The 19,747-nt window shown below is 51.4% G+C and overlaps 1 protein-coding gene across 2 annotated transcripts in view; it reads right to left on the reverse strand.

Annotated features, from left to right (window-relative positions):
• Sptb (spectrin beta, erythrocytic) overlaps window positions 1–19,747 on the reverse strand; it is a 120,365-nt gene that overhangs the window by 32,530 nt on the left and 68,088 nt on the right. For both annotated transcript variants that reach the window (XM_087195271.1, XM_087195272.1), the window contains exons 5-18: window positions 17,955–18,046; window positions 17,475–17,555; window positions 17,055–17,170; window positions 16,609–16,721; window positions 15,638–15,825; window positions 13,745–13,862; window positions 12,967–13,125; window positions 11,568–11,870; window positions 10,744–10,894; window positions 9,281–10,151; window positions 8,156–8,293; window positions 1,962–2,814; window positions 1,323–1,525; window positions 1,123–1,213 (exon numbers count right to left, since the gene is read on the reverse strand). In XM_087195271.1, coding sequence (XP_087051397.1) covers window positions 1,123–1,213; window positions 1,323–1,525; window positions 1,962–2,814; window positions 8,156–8,293; window positions 9,281–10,151; window positions 10,744–10,894; window positions 11,568–11,870; window positions 12,967–13,125; window positions 13,745–13,862; window positions 15,638–15,825; window positions 16,609–16,721; window positions 17,055–17,170; window positions 17,475–17,555; window positions 17,955–18,046 — 3,477 coding nt within the window. The remainder of the gene's footprint in view (window positions 1–1,122; window positions 1,214–1,322; window positions 1,526–1,961; window positions 2,815–8,155; window positions 8,294–9,280; window positions 10,152–10,743; window positions 10,895–11,567; window positions 11,871–12,966; window positions 13,126–13,744; window positions 13,863–15,637; window positions 15,826–16,608; window positions 16,722–17,054; window positions 17,171–17,474; window positions 17,556–17,954; window positions 18,047–19,747) is intronic.

Here is a 19,747-nt window from a genome sequence, read left to right on the forward strand (position 1 = left end):
TCTATCCCTGGCTGCAGAAGGAGAAGCCCAGGGGAGGAAGTGTAAAGAGAACAAATCTCCATCTCTGGATCCCTAGGTCCCAGCATCACGCCTGGGCCACAATGTGGGTGTGGGTGCATCCTCCTCACTAGAGTGTGTGTGGTGCAAGACCAAGAATAATTTATCCTTATCTCCGTATTTCCAGGACTGAGAGCAGGGCCTGGCAATAGTGTAGGAAGTCAGTGAGATTTTACTGGATGGACAGATGAATCTATCCTTTGGCAGTAGGGTGAGAAATCACTAGTAAATGCAGGGAAAATGTTGTCTGAGGAAGAGGCCAATGTTATCTGAGGACAGATCCTATAATAAACAAGGAAGAAAGAAGTGTGGTGAACCTCCAATGTTTCCAAGATATCCTGGTGCCATACCAGGTCTGGCTTGTGCCAAGGGCAGAGGTAGATGAAAACAAAGTTGTCTGGGCTGGGAGGAAATGGCAAAAACAGGAGAGCAGGGGAAGCCCCATTGTACATGGGAAGTCCTGGCAATGGAGGGACCCAGCGGGCAGATTAAAGACCTCCCTTGGGCAATGGGCCCCAGATGAGCAAGGACTACCTAAACCGGAAGTTCGCCAACTGGGAGGGTTGTTTAAAATGCTTCTTCCTCTATCTCACTTCTGAAGGTTCTGACTCATAGGAATCTCATCTACCCAGGGCTAAGTTTAGATTCACAATTTGCAGGGCATGAAGCAAACTTAAGATGTTTAAATCCACTACAATGGATTTCAAGATGGCAACTGCAAGGCACTAAGCCAAGGGTGGGCTTCTGTGGATGAATGGAAAGCTCACACGCCCTTGAAGCCAGGCTGTCCAGGTCTGGACAGATTCCAACAGAGAGAGTTTTCAGAGAACTCTTTGAGAAACCCTGTCCTTGACTCAGAAAATCAAAGGATGACTTTTCAGGTTTGTGGGGGCAAAAGAACTCTGGAACTGAAGATTTCGAGGGTGATCTAAATGACTGGGTACCCTGGTCATAAAATCCCACCACTCTTGTGTGAGAAAGGATTCCTGTGAGCTGCCACCCTTAGCGCTGCTTTGCTCCCAGCCAGGGATCTCCCAGAGAGCAGGCCCCGAGTGCGGGCCTTACCTCCTGGCAGTTCTGGAGGAAGTTCTGCAGCTCCAGGTTGTCTTTCAGGAGAACTGTGGCCTCCTGGGCCCTCTGGTTGTTCTTCTGGTGCCTGGAAGGAAGCCAAAGCTGGTGACAACAGTGCCAAGCCCGGGGTCCTTGCCCAGCATCCCCAGCCCCTCCATGGTGTGGGGTCCAGGGGCACTCAGAGCAGAGAGTACCTGTCCTCTATCAGCTGCACCTTCTCCTTGATCTTGTCCAAGTACAGGTTTCCCTCAGCTACCAACTTGTTTCCAGAGTCCACAGGACTCAAGACCTTATCCTTGTTGTTCTCCATAGACATCAAGAAATCCTCAAACTTCCGGATGCCGGCCTCAGCAGCTGCTAGGGAATCTGGGGGCTCCACATGAGCCAGAGTATATTCCTGTTGAAGCAAGTTTCCAGACAAGGCATGAAGGCAAGCTGAGGAGGCTTAGGGCACCTGCTGAGCCACACAGGCTACAGTGTGAATGGTGTCCCCTAGAGTTGTGCACGGAGGAGGCTCTACTCCTCAGGCCTGGCTCCCATGGCCACCCCAGGGGCATCCAGTGAACAGTGGCTCTAAAGCCACACGGAAGGGTAGTCAGTCAGGAAAATATGTACTTCTCTAGCCTTGGACTCCCCGAGTGATGGGACAGAGTTTAGGGCTAGAAGAGGTATATGATGAGAAACAAAAAAGTCCTCTCCTCCCGATAAGTGACTGCAAAGAGCCCAAGAAAAGCCTGTCTTGTTCCCAGAGCCCTGTAGCTCACTCACAGATTCGTCACTAGAGCTGATGTCCTGGGAGCCCCTGACCCCATCCCCCACATGCCTCTCTCTACCTGGTTGCTGAGGATGGCTTCTGCTTGCTTGGCATCTTTCTGGAACTCCTGGAAGCCACGGCACTGTCGGAGAGAGTGGCCACGACTCTCCCACATCCGGTACAGGGCATCCCAGCCAGTACCAAGGCCCTCCAGCCGCTGGCCCAGGAGCTGGTACTCTGGATACTTCTCGCCTTCGGTTGCCTCCTCCCCAGAGGCCTTGAGCTGCTGGTAGCCCTCTTGGTGACTGTCAATCTCCTGCTTGATGGCTGCATGCTGCTGTATGAACTGTTTGATCACTTTCTCCCCAGAGGCCTTGATCTGCTGGTAGCTTTCCTGATGACTGTCAATCTCATCCTTGAGGGCTGCGTGCTGCTGCAGGAGCTGCTCGGCCTCCGGGAGTGACTCAGGCATGTCTTCGGAGGCCACAGCCTTCTGGGCCATGGACAGCCAGGCCTGGAATTCATCCAGATCCTGCAGGAAGGCCTGCAGCTTGCTGGCTTCACCCAGGGAGGCCTCCTGGTCCTTCAGGGCTTCTTGCAATTTTTCCCACAGCTTCTCAACATCTGCATACCGCTGGCCAATGTTGTCCCTCTGCTCAGGGTGTGACTCCATCAGCTGCTGTGACTCATGCTTCAAGGCCCCCACTCGGTCCTGGATGGCAGCCACATCACGTTCCAACCCTGACAGCTTCCTCTGGATGGTGATGATGCGGGCCAGGTCCTGTCCCAGGTCCTTTATAGACTCCACAACTACTGTCTTGTCCGATATCCACTTGCTGGTCTCCTCGCAGTCCACACAGTAGTTGTGCACCCGGAGGGCCGAGTCCACTGCCTCCCTCCGCTGTGACACTAAGTCCTGGAAGGCCTGCCACCTGCCGGAGGAGGGTGAGGCCCCCGAGGGACCAGAGACACCTAGTTCCTTATCTCTGCTATTGGGCACCTCCCAGATTTCCCATGCATCTCCCCCTTAGCCCTTGGGTGCTAAAATTTTTTTCTCTTAACAAACTATGGGTGAGCAAAATTCGTTTGTCTAAATTTACTCAAGACATATCTGACAATCAGATCTCCTGACCAGCAGGAGGCGAGTGATGATGTGATCCCAGACACACAGAAAGGAAGACGATAGCCAAGCTCTGCATGCAGCTGGAGTTCAGGCAAATAGCAGCAATCTTAGATTTATGATGGTGTAGCTTTTCAGTGGTGCAAAAGCAATATACATTCTTAGAAACTGTACTCTGCATTGCAATATAAGCCATGACGCTCTGGCGAAGCTGGGTGTGGCATCAGGCTGCAGCTCCCAGCCAGCCATGAGGTAACCAGGGTAAACAACAGTGTGCTGTGCTGTTAAGCTAGGGTGTTTGGAGGGGTAAGTATAGTAAATGTATTTTTTTTTAAGTTGAGGCCTCACTACGTTGCATAGACTGGTCTTCAATTGGGCTCAAGTGATCCTCCTGCCTCAGCCTCAGAGTAGATGGGACTAGTGTTAGTAGTGCTATGCCCAGCCATAAATGCATTTGCTACTTAGGATATCATCAACTGACAATGAGTTTAGCAGGATGTAAATCCATCTAAAGTCCAGGAGCATCTGTATACAATTTCCCCAGCATTTTACAAATGTTGAAAATAATTAGAAGGCATACATTATCAACTTCAAGAACACTCAGGACAGAAGAGTCCCCAGCTGCCCTAGGGGAACACTGCAAATGCCCATGTTCAAAGTGCTGTAGGGCCTGAAAAAGTTCACCTTGGCTCTAAAAGAAAAGTGGGCTGGTGAAAAAGATCTGGGTTTATAATTAACATAGGTTACATAATCTTACCCTTCAACTATGGGGCTGCTACGAAGCAGGGAAATTCACTAAGGCAGTGATGGCAAACCTATGGCATATGTGTTATTGTGTTTTTCTTTTAAGACCAAAGATATTAATGTATGAGCTATTTTTTATATGCTAAAACCTCAGTATTCAGGTTTAATTGCAGTGTTGGGACTTTGAATAAATAAGCAGGTTTTGGGCTGCAGTTTGGGCACTTGTCTCTAAAAGGTTTGTCATCACTGTCCTAAGGTCTGGCACGTAACTCTGGGGTCTAGGGTTGGTCAGCAGCACACAATAAGTCTCTTTTAAAGAGTTTCCCAGGAGCTAAGGATGTAGCTCAGTGGTAGAGCCCTTGCCCGGCCTGCATGAGGCCCTGGGTTTGACCCCTGGCACTGCTAAAAGAGTTGCCCATCAGCCAGGCCAGACCACCAAGGACACCTCCTTCTGGCCAGGCCTGCTCATTCTGCACCATAACACAGAAGCGCACAAGAGTACACTGTCTGCTCCTTCACTAACTGAACCCAGCTCTCTTGAACACCCACATAGCCTAAGACATTACGTTAGACTTTGGGAGAAATGGACAAAAGTAGCTCTTGCCTATGGAGTGTGTAATTTAGAGAGAAATTGAGACAAATCACAAAATAACTGTAGTATAAAGGACTATGTGTGTGGCACACATGAGGCAGAGAGGACTAAGGAGCTGTAAGGAGGAACACGGAGGCGGTGGCAGGTTTCCTGGAGGTCATCTGAGCTATACCTCCAGGGCATTCACTGGAGTGAGCTACTTAAGGAAGGGACTCTGAGTCTCATCCATCTTTGTACTCCGATGGAGGTGGAGGGACTGGTCATGGTGACAGAAAGAACAAACACTGCAGCATCTCTTCCCATCAAGACCAGGCTGGGTGTGCTGTGGGCTTCTCAGGGTGGACAGGAACAACTAGTCTTCTCTGAAAGACAGGTCTGCAGGGAGAAATGGCGGGGGGGACACCAGAAGTCCAGGAGACATAAGAGGGAGCCTGAAGCCTTCTTGGCTTCTCTTCTGGACTGTGAAGCCCTTGCACTTTGGGAATTCCATGCCTGGTGTACAGACGCTGCTCTGAGGATGGAAAGTGAGGAAGCCAGGTTGGTCTGAAATACTGGAGAACTTACAGTGAAGTTCTCCTACAAGAGGGTCTGGCTGTGCCCCAGGCAAGAGGCCCAGTGGCAATTTTCCAGGCCCTTCCTGTGGAAAGGCCATACAGGAGACAGGCTCGGATGTGGGTCTGGTCTGCCCTCCAGCCCCACCATTTCCTCCTACGCTGTGCCGTCTCTGAGAAGGAGGAAGGTGGCACAGCCACTTCAGTTAGCACCATTAGGCGACATCGGACATCCAGTTGGGCCCAGGATTTTAGTTTTTAATTTTTTAAATTTTTTTGGCACTGGGGATCAAACTTGGGTCCTTGTGCTTGCACAGCAGGCGGTGAAACCACTGAGCTAAATCCCCGGCCCAAGGGCCCAGGAGCTTTAGAAAAATGTCAGTTAACTGGAATGCACGCCATGAAGGATGACCACACATTCAACAAGTACTTGGGTGGCTTGTGCTGAGCTGGCAGAAACATTTCAGTTTTGTCCCTGATCATTCATGAAACATCTGTCATGCAACTAGCACATGCCTTGTGCTAGGTGCTGACCTGGGCACGGGGGATTTTGCAAAGAACAGAGTAACGTCTTTGCTGTCACTTAAGTGGACAGAGATGACTAAAGGCATCTATCCTCCGCCAAGTGGTGAGAAGCACACAAAAAGGAAACCAAGGAAACAGGACAGAGCCCACGGGGCTGGCGAGAGGGAGGGAGGTGCTTCTTTCAAGGGGCTGGTCGTTGCAGACTGCTCCCCTGAGCTGACATGTGAGAAGAGGTCCGAATAGAGGACAGAGTGAGCCATGTAAACCTCTGGGAGAAGAGTATCCCAGACAGGGGGACCTCCGACCGGAATGTGCTTGGTGTGCAAAGCACTGTGGCCGAGAGACAGAGACGCAGCTCTTCATCTGCGTTAGGAAACACGGGAAATCCTGCAGCACAAGAGTACAGTCATGCACCCACAGAGGGCGTTTTGGTCAGTGATGGACCACACCTATGACAGTGGCCTCGAGATTATCACACAGCCAGGACACTCCTGTGGCCTGGAGATGTGGTCACCATCGTGTAGTCCCACTGCTCACAGGTTTGTGGTGATGCTAGTGCAAACAAACCTACAGTGCTGCTAGGTGTACAAAGTACAGCACATACAATACGTAATGCTCACTTGTGACACTGCATGACTCCATTGCTGGTTTATGTACTTACACTATTCTCTTCATTGCTATCTTAGAGCATACTCTCACTTATAAAAATAAGTTTACTATGAAACCATATACTATACTACCTGGCATAGTTCTCATGTTTACACTGTCTTTTGACTGCATCATTTGCGCCAGTCCTTGATTTAATATCTCCCTGCCCCTCGGGATTGAATCTAGGACCTTACACATGTTGAGTGCACTCTGCTACTGAGTTGCTTGCTACACCCCCAGCTTATTCTTGTGTTGTTTTGTTCATCCTGACTCTAGGAGCAGTAAGCTATACTATACACATACACCATACAGCCTGCAGTAGACTATCCCACTTAGGTTATGTTAGTATACTCTACAGTGTTTACACAGTGATGACACCACCTGACGATGCATTTCTCAGAATGCCTTCCTGTCATTAAGCAATTCAGGGCTGTAATTATGATATGAGGTTGGGTGTGAAGCTCAAAACCAGTACAAAGGAGGGAAACTTATTTTTCATCTGGGAAACATAGAAGGAAGGGCCCCTCCTGGCTCCGTTGAAAGGAGGGGCCGGATTTAGAGTATGCGGTGAGAGTAGTACATGGCTAGGGAAGAACGGAGGCTGGGTGGGAGGACTGGGATAGAGATGTAGAATGACAAATTGTCCTAAAAAATACTTGAAGAGCTACACACGAGCCAGGATGAGTTGTAATATCTCTAAGGAGCACAGCCAGAATGAGTGTGTATAAACTCCAAGGAGACAGAATTCCACTCACATGAGACCATGTGTTCTAACCAAAGGGAGTTGTTGCCTCCAAGCGGGACGGGTGGCACAGTGAGGGAGCGGGCTCCTATTCCTGGTGGGCAGAGATCTTTCTCACCTCTCAGACTTGGCAGAAAACCACTTCTCCATTTCTCACTTCTGATTTTTTTTCCCACCTGAGAATATCAGGTACCTTGCTGTTTGGGGTACAGTTTAGTTTACTCCTTCTGTAAGGGTCGATATTCTCTGACTACAGCTCACTGCACAGCTGACAAGTTCTTCCTGTCTGGGAGTTTCTCTGGTTTAGACTGCTCTAATTTCCTCAAACTGCAGCTGCAACAACCCCTCTCTCCTCTCCTCTCTCTCTCTCTCTCTCTCTCTCTCTCTCACAAACACGCACACTCACACATTTACCTACCAACGTAAAGAAGAGCGAAGAAGCACACTCCCCTTACTCCTCTGTATAACAGCGGATCTACCTTCCCCACACTGCAGTTTCCATTCTTGGATGCTGAGATAATCAGCCCCACTCTAGCGGCTCTGAAGTGCCCTCCTCACCCCTGGCTCCTCTTAGGACCCCGGTGGAGTCTCCACCGTGCTGGTCCACCTCTTTTCCGAAGTCTCCCCTAAGCCCACCTCCCAGACTGCACGGGCCAGAGCAAGGCTGAGGCCCCAGCACGGAGAAGGGGCAGGGAAGCAAGGAGGTGGTGAGCACACAGCAAGCACTGTGTGGGGCCCGGGGTAAAAAGGGGATGTGGCTCTGTCCTGAAAGACCCTCCAGGAGCTAATGGGCAATGATGCCCCATACTGAAAGCAGCCACTCTGGAAAGGCTTCTCAGGGTCTGGGTTTTGTTCTGACCGTGAAGCTTGCTCAAGGCGCTCTGTTAATTCTCCTCTTCATTCCAGCCAACCTTATTATCCATGTTGCATTTTGGCACAGGCGGGAGCATTCTTTTATGGACAGTACTTAAAAGCTTTCAGAAAGCAATTTCCCCTGCCCAAGACTGTCCAGGGAAATATGGCCTGAGTACCCTGCAGCCTGGTCTAACCACAGGCACACTCAGATCGCCCCTTCATTGCACGTGTGCAGACCTCCGCTCCCCCAACACGGCATTCAGTGCTCAGAACATATCTCTCTCCCTCCTGGGCGTTAACCCTGCTGCTCCCTCAACCCTGTTGCTCCCTGTGTAGATTCTCCTACTCGCTGCTACAGCCCCAGTACTAGGAATAAGGCCGCGGCCGAGAAAGACTGGAGCACTGCGGGTATGAACACAGCAGTGCAGAGCAGGTGGCCTGAATCTGGGGTGCTGGGAGAAAATCTCCGCAGCCTCAAGGCCCGCCCACACCCCACCTGGTGTTCAGGGTGTCCTGGTACTTCTTCACCTCTCTGCTGCGGGGGTGGCCACTCTCCATGAGGTTGTTAGCAGCGAGGTTCACGCCATCAATCTGAGCCTTCAAAGTCTTCACCTCCTGGTCAAGGATGTCAAACCTGATACGCACAGAGAGAATGAGGACAGTGAGCCGGCAGCAGACCCTTCATCGCCAGTGGCCCTGATCTCCAAACATCTCCTGAGCTCTGCTTTCTCCTTCCACTCCTGAAGGCCTTTGTCCAGGTGAGGGGAAGCGGGCAGAGGGTCCAACACCATGGTTTAGCACTGGCTGGGCTGGGTCAGGAGAGAGCTGTTGCTGACTACTCAGGCTTCTGGCTCCTCCGAGAAAGACGAAGGAAGCCAGGTTTACCTGTGCAGATAAAGACCACCTGCCATGCTCCCACTGCCCCAGCTGCTGCTCCTAGACCCTCATTCCACTATCCCGATACCCTGGTCCCCCAGCCAGGTGCTCCATTCCTTAGTAGGATAAGGAAGAGCTGCTGACGTTATGTGGCTGTGAAGGCTGACCCTTCCTGGGTAAGAGTAAGGACCCAGTGCTCAGCATCAGGGTGAGACCAGCTGGACGCTGCTCCTCTCCTCCTTCTCAGTCTCTGGGCTCTGCATGGCCTGAGCACACCTTCCCGTCAGGGGCTGATGGAATCGGAATGCTGCAAGTTGGGGTGGCCTTGGAGCCTGGTGGTTTAAAAACTGGTCTCCGTGGCCCCTGAGGTTTAGGGACAGCCACGGAAAACAGAAGACTACAGGTGATGGCATTCCGTCCGCTCACCCCCCCCCCCCATGTCCACGGCAGTGCCACTTTTCCCCTGCACTGCATGGGCTTCTACACAGAACTCACTGAGCACAGGCTGCTGCACCTGAGAATAACTCAATTGGACCAGAAAATCCCTTACATTTGAGGAACCCAAGACCTCCATGGTTGAAGTACCCAAGGCCACAGAGCCAGAACAGAACTCATGGCTCCTGATGCCTGGATTTTGCAACAAAGGTCGTCCTGTGGACTCTCAGAGAGACCCCCGCTGGGCTGGTGGTGGGAGGCGGGACTCAGACCTGGGTGGGGAGGGAAGGAGAGGCCAAGGCACTCTGACCTGTGCTGCACAACGTCCAGGTCCTCCAGGGTGTCTGGGATGTCCATCTGGGCCAGCCACTTCTCCTTCTCCCTCATCCACAGCTGGCAGGCGTCTGATTCCCCAAACACCGTGTACAGGTCCAGGGCTTCCTGCAGCCTCTGTCGACGCAAGTCCGCCTGGGCCACCACCTGCTGGTAGAGCTCTCGGAGGGCCTGCAGCCGATTGGTTACATCCGGGGAATCCCGGAACTCTTCAGGGAAGCCCTGGGCCTGCTGTTCCAAATGCTCCATCACTCCATGGCTCTCCTCCAGCTCCTCCAGAAAGTCCCTGTGCTTCTTCTCCAGGGCCCGAGTGGCTCCTTCATCCTGCCCCACATCTTCACCTGAGAGTAGCCGGTGGGCATCTTGTAGCCAGGCCTTCAGGTCATCTGCATCACCCTGGAACTGGAAGAAGTTTTCCGCGTCTTGGAGGTTCTTCTTGCGAAAGGCAGCCAGCTCCTTCAGCTGTTGCCACTGGGCCAACACCTCCTTGACACGGGCCTCGATCTGTGGGTGCCCAAACTGCTTGCGCACAACCATGCTCTCAGCCTCCTGGAAGATCTGCTCCAGGTGGGCATCCAGCCCCCGGAGCTCGTCCTCAAAGGCCTTGTGCTTGCGCTGCAAGATGAGCACGCTGGTCAGGTCCCTGCCATAGTCCAAGGAGGAGTAGATCTGCTCCTTCTCCTTGATCCAGCTCTCGGCCTCATCCATCTCCCAGAAGAACTTCCAGAGCCTCTTTGACTGCTCCAGCTGGGCCTTCCGCCCGGCCGCCATGTCACTCAGCTCCCCAAAGCACTGCTGGAGGTGGCTGACTCGGTCCTGTATGACCTGGGGGTCACAAGGTTGGTACCCTGGAAGAATGGAAAGAGGGAGGATAATGAATAGAAAGGCTTCGTTTATGGGCAAGTTTCAGATCTGCTGCCAGGTTAGGGTCAAACAGTCTCAAAGCTGCCATCTCCCTGGGGTTTGGGGTGGGATGCAGGGACCCCAGTTACTCAGGGGGCAGGCCAGATTCTTTATAATTGGTTCCCCCTAAACTTCAGGAATAAGGGAGATTAAGAGTTGAGTCAATTCTCAGTAGAAGTGCACAACATGACATCATTTTTTAAAAACTCAGATATAAATTCAGTGAGGTCTCCTATTTAAGAGCAGAAACCAGAAACTTAAATTTTCTCAGCATAACCTGAACCAGCAAACAGAATGAGAGACAGATGATGTTTTATTGTGCTTATAAACACCTTTCTACCTGCAGATCACCAAAGCGGCTGCCTATTCTCTGCAGAGCTTTGCCATTCCCTCATGCTTTGTGCACCATTGCTTGATTAATAAAAGGAGCAGAATTCTACAGGCAGCTTCAAGGGATGTGTTCCAGGAGGGGTGCTGGGCCAGAGAACAGGGCTCTGGCATCAGAGGCCTGGACAGAGGAGCCATCCTAGGCCTCACCTGTGCTCTCAATGAATGGCACGGTGGCTGCAGTGATGGCCTTCACTTTGTCCCCTTGGATGGCAATGTCAGCTTCCATCAACTTGTGCTTTTGGAGCAAGTCCTCAGCCTCCAACAGGTGCTTACCAAACTCGGCAGACAGGAGGTGAGCCTGGCAAAAGACACAGGAGAGAGAACAAAGAGGAGTGAAGAGAAGGGGCCCCTCCCCAGTATAAGGCCATGTATCTGAGTCAAGGGAGCCTGGCTGAAGCTCAGGAGGAAGCAGCTGTAGAGCGAGAGCTCCTACCAGGAGTGCCTATCAGAATCCCCCAGGGAACACCCTACAGGGGCTCAAAACCCATGCTCCTCTACTACATCTGTCTCAAGGCTCGGGGCCCAGGCATGTGCATTTTTAGAGAGCTGCATGGTCAGGCTGATGTGCATCCTCAGTTGAGACCACGGCAGTAGAGGGAGTGCATGTCAGACATCTTGCCCTATGCTGAGAGATCTGGGTGCCAACCAGTGTGAAACTGTAAATACTTAGAGCCTGATTCTCCAGGCTCCTGATTAATGTCCTCCTCTCTTAGACCCTGCATGTTGGCCCCTGTATGATCATGAACATAAAATTATTTGGTCACTGGGATACTCTGGGCTTGGGCTGGTGACATTTGCTGGATGGATAAGAGTGAGCTGAGTGGCAGAAAGGCAGATGCAGTCAAATACTAGACTGATTCAGTTTCTCTACTGTGACTCAGGGACATGGCTGGGGGGAAGGATCTAAGGACACAGATGTGAACTGCAGGGCTACCGAGGCCCACGATTAGTGCTCAGCATCCCTGGCCCACCTTGATCTCATCCATCCAGTCGATGCTGTGCAGCATATCCTGGAAGAGCTTCTGCAGCTCCAGAGTGCTCTCAAGCCTCTGTCGCCGGGACCGCAGCAGCTCCTGCAGGTAGCTCCACAGGCGCAGGATATTGTCCTTGCGGGCCATGATGCGCTTCTGGTCGTGGTAATTCTCCTTCTCCAGCTCCTGGGCCAGGTCCTCTAGGGCCTTCACCCGCTCCTCATAGGCGGCAGTGTCCGTCTCGATGGCTTCATGCTTCTTCTTGGCGGCCTCCACAGCTGCCAGGTCATACCCGAAATTATCCTGTCCCCAGGAGGAAAAACCAGCAGCTCAGCTGTATGCCCCAGGCTCCATCGCAGGCTCCTCCCCTGATACACAGAAACTGGGGCTGGGAAAGCTCATCCTCGTGAAAGTGTTCTGCTGTCTTTTGGCAGCTTAACTTATCAGAGCCAAGGTCCAAAAACTAACTGTCTCACAAGAACCTCTACAAGAGCCTGATTTTACTCCCTATGCCACACATGCTGGTAACGTTGTGTCCCAAAGCCTGTGTTACTTAAAAACATTTTTATAGTACATGTTCGCAGTACATGGTGATTACATTCATCACGGGGGAATTGGTAAATGTACCTACCACATCTTAATTCTTTTTATGTCCCTTCCTTCCCTCTCACTGAACTCTGTTATTACTGCCAGAGTTCTCTGTTGCCCTGGGCACTGTCCCTGTCTCTGTAGACCTGTCTGATTCTGAGGGGCAGGGCCTACTTGTACCTGGAAGCCATGCAGCTGCAGCAGATGGCCTACCCATGCACTATCTGGGGTGCATGTGCTCTCTAATGATCTCAGGACTCTCACTATTCCCTTTCTAGCCCGAATTTAATTTGATTCCAAGCTCTAAGTAGGAGGGAACAGATGCTCTGATGAAGTATCAGCCCTTAGTCTGTTCTTAGTGAAATATGTCCCAGGACTGGCATCCAGAGTCAAAAAGGCACGTTCAGCAGATAGCATGCTCTGACTTCGCCCTCTTCCCAGAGAACCATCATTGAATGTCACCTCTACCTCCCACTTTTACTGATGCTAGTGGGCCCCATAGGACAGCTTCAGGGGGCAGTTTTGGACTGGCAAGCTCTTTCCTAAAAATGAGGCAATGTGGGCTGGGGTAGCTCAGCGGCACATATGAGATCTGGATTCAATCCCCAGTACCAAAACAGAGAGACTTAATAAATCCCGAGAGTTCTGTCCTAGAGAAAGTCTAGATCCGGCCAATCACGGGGAACTGGGCAGCAAGGAGGAGAGGTTTATCGGCTGCTGCTGAGACAACAGCTTGGGCTTCAGCCCAGTTGAGACCTGGGGGATCTACAGCATTTCCGTTCTCCTGCCATCCGAGATGTGTCCCTGTTACCTGTGTCACAAGGCGCTGGTTCTCATTGAGCCATGTCTCTCTCATGGCGGCCTTCCTGTCAAAGCGCCGGGCCAGCTGCTCCAGCTTCTCCTGGCGGATGAGCTCGCTCCTCAGGGCCAGCTCCCGCTGGTACTCAGCCTCCTCCAGGCTCTCCCAGGCCTGTATGGGGCAGAAGGAAAATTCCTGGGCCAGGTGGGAAACACCTCAGCTTGGGACACTGAGCAATTTCAGAATGAAGGTAGAGCTGGATGCTCATGGGTAAGGGGGTTGGCAGATTAGTGCTCAGTAACAGCCCTTTGGTTTCATGGCTGGGCCAAAGTGCCAAGGAGCACAGGTCATGACCTCTGGGTTCCCTCTGCTGCTAAACTTGCCTTGTACTCTTGGCCTTATATACTGTTTCTCACTCTCTGGCTGCTCAGCAAGTTCTTACTGACTAACACCTACCTCTATCCTAGCAGAACTTCCAGGTGAGGTTAAGTCCCCAAACCTCAGAACTGTCACAGGGCACTTCCCTTCTGTTGTAAGTAATAGTCCAGATTCAAAGACAAACTCAAGGTTCTATTGGCCCTGAGGAATGAACGCAACATCTGAACAGGGGGGTTGAGTCAAAGGACAGTGGGTGGAGACTGACCTCTCAGAATGACATTCAGATAAACCCCAGGAATAGCCAGCATGTAATTAATAACACCAAAGAAAGTGGCCAGTGGACACTCCCCATGGCTACATCCGAGAACTCCATCAACCCACTGGCGTCATGCAATGGACAACGCCACCATACCCGGTTGATGTCAGACACTAGTTTCCCGTCATGTGGTATGTACACTTTCTGATTGTTGGCTCGCATCCGGGACTGGATGGTAAAAAGTAGGACTTCCAAATTCCCCTTCTCTTGAAATCTGTGGAATAAACAGAAATAGAGAGACTGGTGTCACGATCCCTGAAGCCCAGTCACTTGCTGAAGGCAATGTGGAACACTGATATCCTGGATCTTGGAGGTCAAAACATATTTTCTTTAAAAACAGCAAGAGTAAAGGGAAACTGTAGGTCTGCTTACTTGTTACAGTGTCTGTTATTCTCCCCCATGGAGATCAACTAGAGGCTTGGGTCTTTACGACACAAATCATGGCTATCACAGCATCTATCATTTGCTTCCCTGGGGGAATAGCTAACAGGAATACTCTGGTAACTCTTGTAAACATCGTTTCACCAATCAATACAAAGAGACTCCTCTCTGTCCTGCCAATGATAAAAGCTTCTGCCTAGCTCTTTAGACAGTTTCTTTCCTTTATTGAGACAGTCAATAAAGCCTTAGAAGCAGCACTGTCTTTTGGACAATACACTGCACTGAAAGCAATCTTTACCCCAGTCCTAATGAACTAGGTCTCCAGCAAGTTCTATAGATGAGATGTTTCCAAGGGATCAGGAAAGGCTAGGCTCAGGGAGGTCTGTGGGTACAGCAGATAGGACCTGGCAGCAGGATGGGTGTCTGCCAAGTGGGGTCTGAGCTTCAGGTGACTGGTGCTTTCACATTTCTTCATGATCCCCAAACCTACCCACTTCAACATCCTTGACTTGGCAACTGAGGATCGGCTCTAAGCAAGGTCTCCACTGCAAGCTCAGCCAAACAGACCTCAGTTCTCATGGGTGCTTAAGTGGGCTGAGGCCCTGAAGCACTGTCCTGACTACACAGACAAGAGGTAACGGCCCTGTGTGCAGTGCCTGGTAGATGCGCAGCAGATGGAATCTGTATTGAATTTAGGACTTTAAAAGTAGGTTAGTGTCAGACTAGAAACAAGATACTTGTTTATAGTACACCCTAGTCTCGGAGTCTCTCCTTTCCTCACTTTAGTCTTGCATAGAGAGTGTGGGGGATGAAAGGGGAGGAACAAGGCCGAGGATGCCACCAATGGACTGCAATCTCTTATGGGACAGGAGGACAGGCTAATGGCAGAGAAGCTGGACTACCTCATGGGTGTATGTGTGTGCATGCACATTTGTGTATGTGTGTGCATGTTTGTGAATAATGCATGTGTATGCATGCATGGCTGTGTCTACATAATGTGTATGGCACATAGGTATGTGCACACTGTGTTTGCACGGCTGTGTGCCAGAATAACTGTATGTAGATGCCTATGCACGTGTGTAGTTGTAGATGTACTGCATGTTCTCTCTGTTATTTGTGTGTGGTGGTATGTGAACACGTGTGCATGCATAGTTATGTGCGCACATACCTATGTGCCTGCATAATTGTGTGTGTGTGTGTGTGTGTGTGTGTGTGCGCATAAGTGGTGGGGTTGTGCAGAGACCTAAGAAGCAGGCTGAGTGCTCTGCTCATGAGCAGTGACAGATGGGAGAGAAAATGACAGATGTACTTGATGATCACAAGGCTTCCTGCAGAGCTCAGGGGCTACGGATACAGAGGTCATCACCAGAAAATAAACCTGCAGCTGAATGACACTCCCCTCCTACTCCTTGTGGGGCCAGCTGTGAGTCAGGGTTTTAATCAATGCCTGTTTCCTACCAGCTGACAGCCTGAGGGGCATGCAGTAAGCGACAGATGTGGAGCTCTTCAGCCCTCAGGAGAGCCTTATGGACCCTTCATAAGGCCCAGAGCCCAGGAGGGCAGGTTTCTTGCCCTGATGACCACCCTCCCAAGTGCCAGGGCCCTTACTTGGGTGGCTTCTCCACAGTGCGGTAGGTGCTGAAGGCCTGCAGCTGCTGCTGGACACCCGTCAGCGAGTTGGCGAACTTGCGGCTGTTCAGCACGATGATGGTCTGTTCGATCCAGGTGAGCAGGTCCGAGGCTAGCCCACTGTACTTTTCAATCATCTTCTCAGTCTCAATGGCGTGGTCGATGACCTGTGGAGTCCCCTTGTTACTCATTCTCATCACAAGGGCAATGCTGCCAAGCAGGCCACTCCCGAAGACCACAGCCGAGGTACTCTGAAACGGGGCTCCTGTCTCTCAAACCCTAGAGTGTTCTAGGCTGGGTTTGTCCAAGTCCCTAACTATTGCTAAGGCAAAAGAGGTGGCCTGGAAATGGGTGAAACGCTCCTCTTGCACCAGTACAGTTAGCAGGGAACTGGCCAGGCTGGGGTTCAGGAGCAGCTGCCCCCTTCCCTGAACCCTATTATTCATAAGCTTGCCACACTAGGACACCAGTGTTCATTAGGAACTGCAGGCTGCCAAACACTGTCTTTGCTGCACATCGTGCACACAAAGGTGGTGAGAAATGGTCCCTACCCCTGAGAAGCTAACAACTCAGTAGGGGAAAGCAGTCAGACAGGAGGCTCTCTACAGAGGGATGGGCTCCTGACACATGGCGGGAGCCTGAGAGGTCTGGAGCCACAAGAAATGCAGCAAATGAAGGCCCTGAGTGACTCCTGCAGGGAGGTTGGTACACGGGTTTCCAGGTGGAAGAGAGGCCGGAGTTGCAGGCTGCAGCCCCTTGTAGGGCAGACATGCACCTGCTTCAGAGTTACCTCAGGAGCTTTAAAAGAAGATGGGGGTAGGTGTTCTGCATTCCTCATGCAGCTGAGGGCCTAGACCTGAAGATCCTAGGATGGTGAGGGACCTTTGAGTCAAGGGCTGGCTGTGTGAACAGGGGAAGAGTGACGCTGGGCTGATGAAACAGCTCTGTACCTTGCCGACACGTTTGCCCTCCACCGCCAGCACCTTCATCTTGGAGAAGTAGTGGTAAAATGCCACCACGTAGGTGATGATGGATTTTTCATCAGGGTTTTCTGTGAAGACATCTGTAAGAGGAAAAGGTACACATTCAGCACCAGCCCAGAAGCTAGAGAAGTCACACCCCAAGGGCTTAGCCCCATCCCTGCAGCAGGAAGCTCAACTACAGGGACCACGTGATGAGCACTGGGACAAGATGGTCATGAAATCCCCATTAGGACCACAAATTGCAAAAGCAGAAAGAAGAGGGGATCCTAAGACTCTAGGGACTGTCACACGGGCCAGCCAAGGCCTGGGAATCCAGATGGAGTGGAGAGCAGGCCAAGGACAGAGCCCTGGACCAAACTCTAGGAGCCCCAGCTGCCCAGCTCCCTCTAGGATGGCGAGGGGGTGCAGCCCACCTTCAGGGTCGAGGAGTGGGATGATGCCCAGCTGGCGCTCAGCCACGTCAAATGCGTGTTCCAGGTTGTGCCGGGCATTGGAGTCTTTCAACTTGTCAAAGTCGATGAGGTCAGGCCTGGGAACGAAGCTGGGCTGTTAGAAGGGAGTGACCGTGGTAGCCCCACTTACAGGGCAGCCCCAGCAGGAAGCAAGGACGCTGGGTAGATTCAGGGAGGTGGATGGGCAGGAGAAATGGGAGACAGGAGCTGAGAATAGCGGGGAGCTGGAAGCACAGCTGGTGAGGAAGGAGCAGCAGGTATGATTGAAAGCTGAAAGAGGCAGGGTCATTAGGGGAGGCCAAGGTTGGAAGAAGAAATGGCAGAGGTGACATTCTCATGACATGTCCTCATTCAACAGCAGGGGGCTCTCCTTCCTCTTACCGGTGCTTGTGTATCAGGGCGTTAAAGGCCAAGCCATCCTTCCAGCTGGAGGTGAAGTTGGTGATGTTGACATGGGGGTAGCTACATCCAAGAGAAACATTGAGACCTAAGAAGTAGATCCTTTTGCAGTCACAAGCTAGTGTGTGACCTGAGTGAGGGCCAATACACCAGGAGAGAAATAGATCTGTGCCTGCTTGAGCTGCCTCAACACAAGGGGGCGCAGAGGAGCACACGATGACACCCTCACAAGCTGTGGCCCATGCAACCCACAGGCCCCACAGTGGGCTCGAGGCAACACTGGAAAAGAACCCTGCAGTCCCGGCCTCAAAGAATCAGGTCGGGACAGAGTTGCACCAATTACACTGAAGCATCTATAGTTCTCAGTGAGGACGTTAGGTGTCTCTTGGGGACACCAGCCCCTGAGGGGAGTGAGGGGCTAGTGGGGAACAAGGCGATGACCAGTTTCCCAGGCATACACACCCTGCTGTTTTCATCTGGCACCACAACAACAGCGCATCCTTGGCTGAGCGTGTCTCACGGCCCTCCTGAGTTTGGACAACAATGTCCTGAATCTGAGGGGGGCAGAAAAGAGACGTGAAGCAGCTGTGCACCTGACTGTGCCTCCCTGCCTCCCAGGTGACTCCTCCCTCTTCTCCTCTGTGGCCATTCACCTGCAGTGCTGGCACCAGCACCACCCCGAGGCCGTGGGTCCCAGCTGCCTGTCTCCCAGCCTCAGTCAGTGCTACGGCTTGTGTCTAGTTGTACCCACACAGCCTCATGCTTTTTCAGAGGTGGCTCAATCTAGAGTGTGTGATTGCCTCATGGTGGGGCTAGGCCCAAGGGCACCAGGATAAAGGGTGTGAGTGCTACCCACCCTAAGTAGTCTGGATAAAAGGGGCAGAAAGTTGCTGTTAAGGTCTCTTGTTGCCTTTGCTGTCTTCCACCACCATGAACTGTTGCCCCTCAGCCATGTGCCACCCTGTCTTGGAGCCAGCTGATTATGGACTGAAACTCTATAAACTACAAGCCAAATAAACCTTTCCCCCTTTAACTATGGGTGTCGGGTATTTTGTCTCAGCAACAAAAGAAAAGTAACTAAGACAGTCATCCAGCAGAGCACAGGATGATTCCTCATGCCAGAGGACACACCTTTCCTCATACAACTCTAACAGGAAGCTGAGAATGGATGAAAAGATGCCCTGATTCCTCCTCTGAAGTTACAATTCCCCACAAGGTGTAGAACGACATGAATATTAGATGGTATAATTTTTTCATTAGCAGCTTTTCTTGCCTTTATGTTCTTCTCAGTTCTGCTGGGTTTTTGTTGTCACTGTTTGTTTTGTTTTTGCAGTACTGGGGATTGAACCCAGCCTTTACAGTGTACTCCATCCACAGACCTTTTTAAATTATTTATTTATTTATTGGTACTGGGTATCGAACTTGGGACCTTGAGCTTTTGAGGCAGGAGGCAGAAACACTGAGCTAAATCCCAACCCATCCTTTTTAAAATTTTGAGACAGGGTCCTTGCTCGATAAGTCACTAAGTTGCCTAGGCTGGGCCATGTTATAGTTTGTGTACCCTCAGGACTCAAGCAGTTATAGGTGGAGTTTTTCAGAGGTGGCTGAATCTAGAGTGGGTGACTGATTCATGGTGCAATGCTAGGATTAAGGGTGGGTGATTACTAAATCAGTGCACTAATTGGGTTGGCACTGCCCTAATCCTGGTAGCCTGGATATAAGGACAGAAAGAGGCTTGTCTGGTCCCTTGCTTGCTTTGCTACCTTCTGCCCACCAGGAACTGTTTCTCCTCTGTAATGCCTGTCTGTGATGCTACCTTGCCTTGAAGCCAGCCAACGATGGACTGAAACCTCTACAAACTGTGAGCCAAATAAACCTTTCCTCCTTTAACTTTGGGTGTTGGGTATTTTGTCTCAGCAACAAGAAAAGTCAGACGGGCCGGAACTTGCAAACTTCCTGCATCAGCCTCCAGGGGCGCTGAGAATACAGGTGTTTTCCACCACATCTGGCCCCAGTGCTGCTGTTACTGTTTAATCCTCTGCACTCATTGGGAGTGAGAGCAGACATCCAGGACCACTGGGATGGGACCTTTGGTCTGTGGGCTGTAATGCTGTCTTCTTCCTCCTTTCCCTCACCTCCTGGGGCTACGCTCCTCCCATCCCCAAGCCAGCAGGTGTGAGGCCCTGTGTTCCTTTCCTTGTCCTTTCTAAATTTCCTTACCAATTATCTGGGGCTTGAATTTCAGGATGAGAAAA

Source organism: Heterocephalus glaber, unplaced genomic scaffold (genome assembly GCF_053883595.1).
Source record: "Heterocephalus glaber isolate CG9 unplaced genomic scaffold, H.glaber_assembly_v1.0 deba00001608, whole genome shotgun sequence".
NCBI lineage: Eukaryota > Metazoa > Chordata > Mammalia > Rodentia > Bathyergidae > Heterocephalus > Heterocephalus glaber.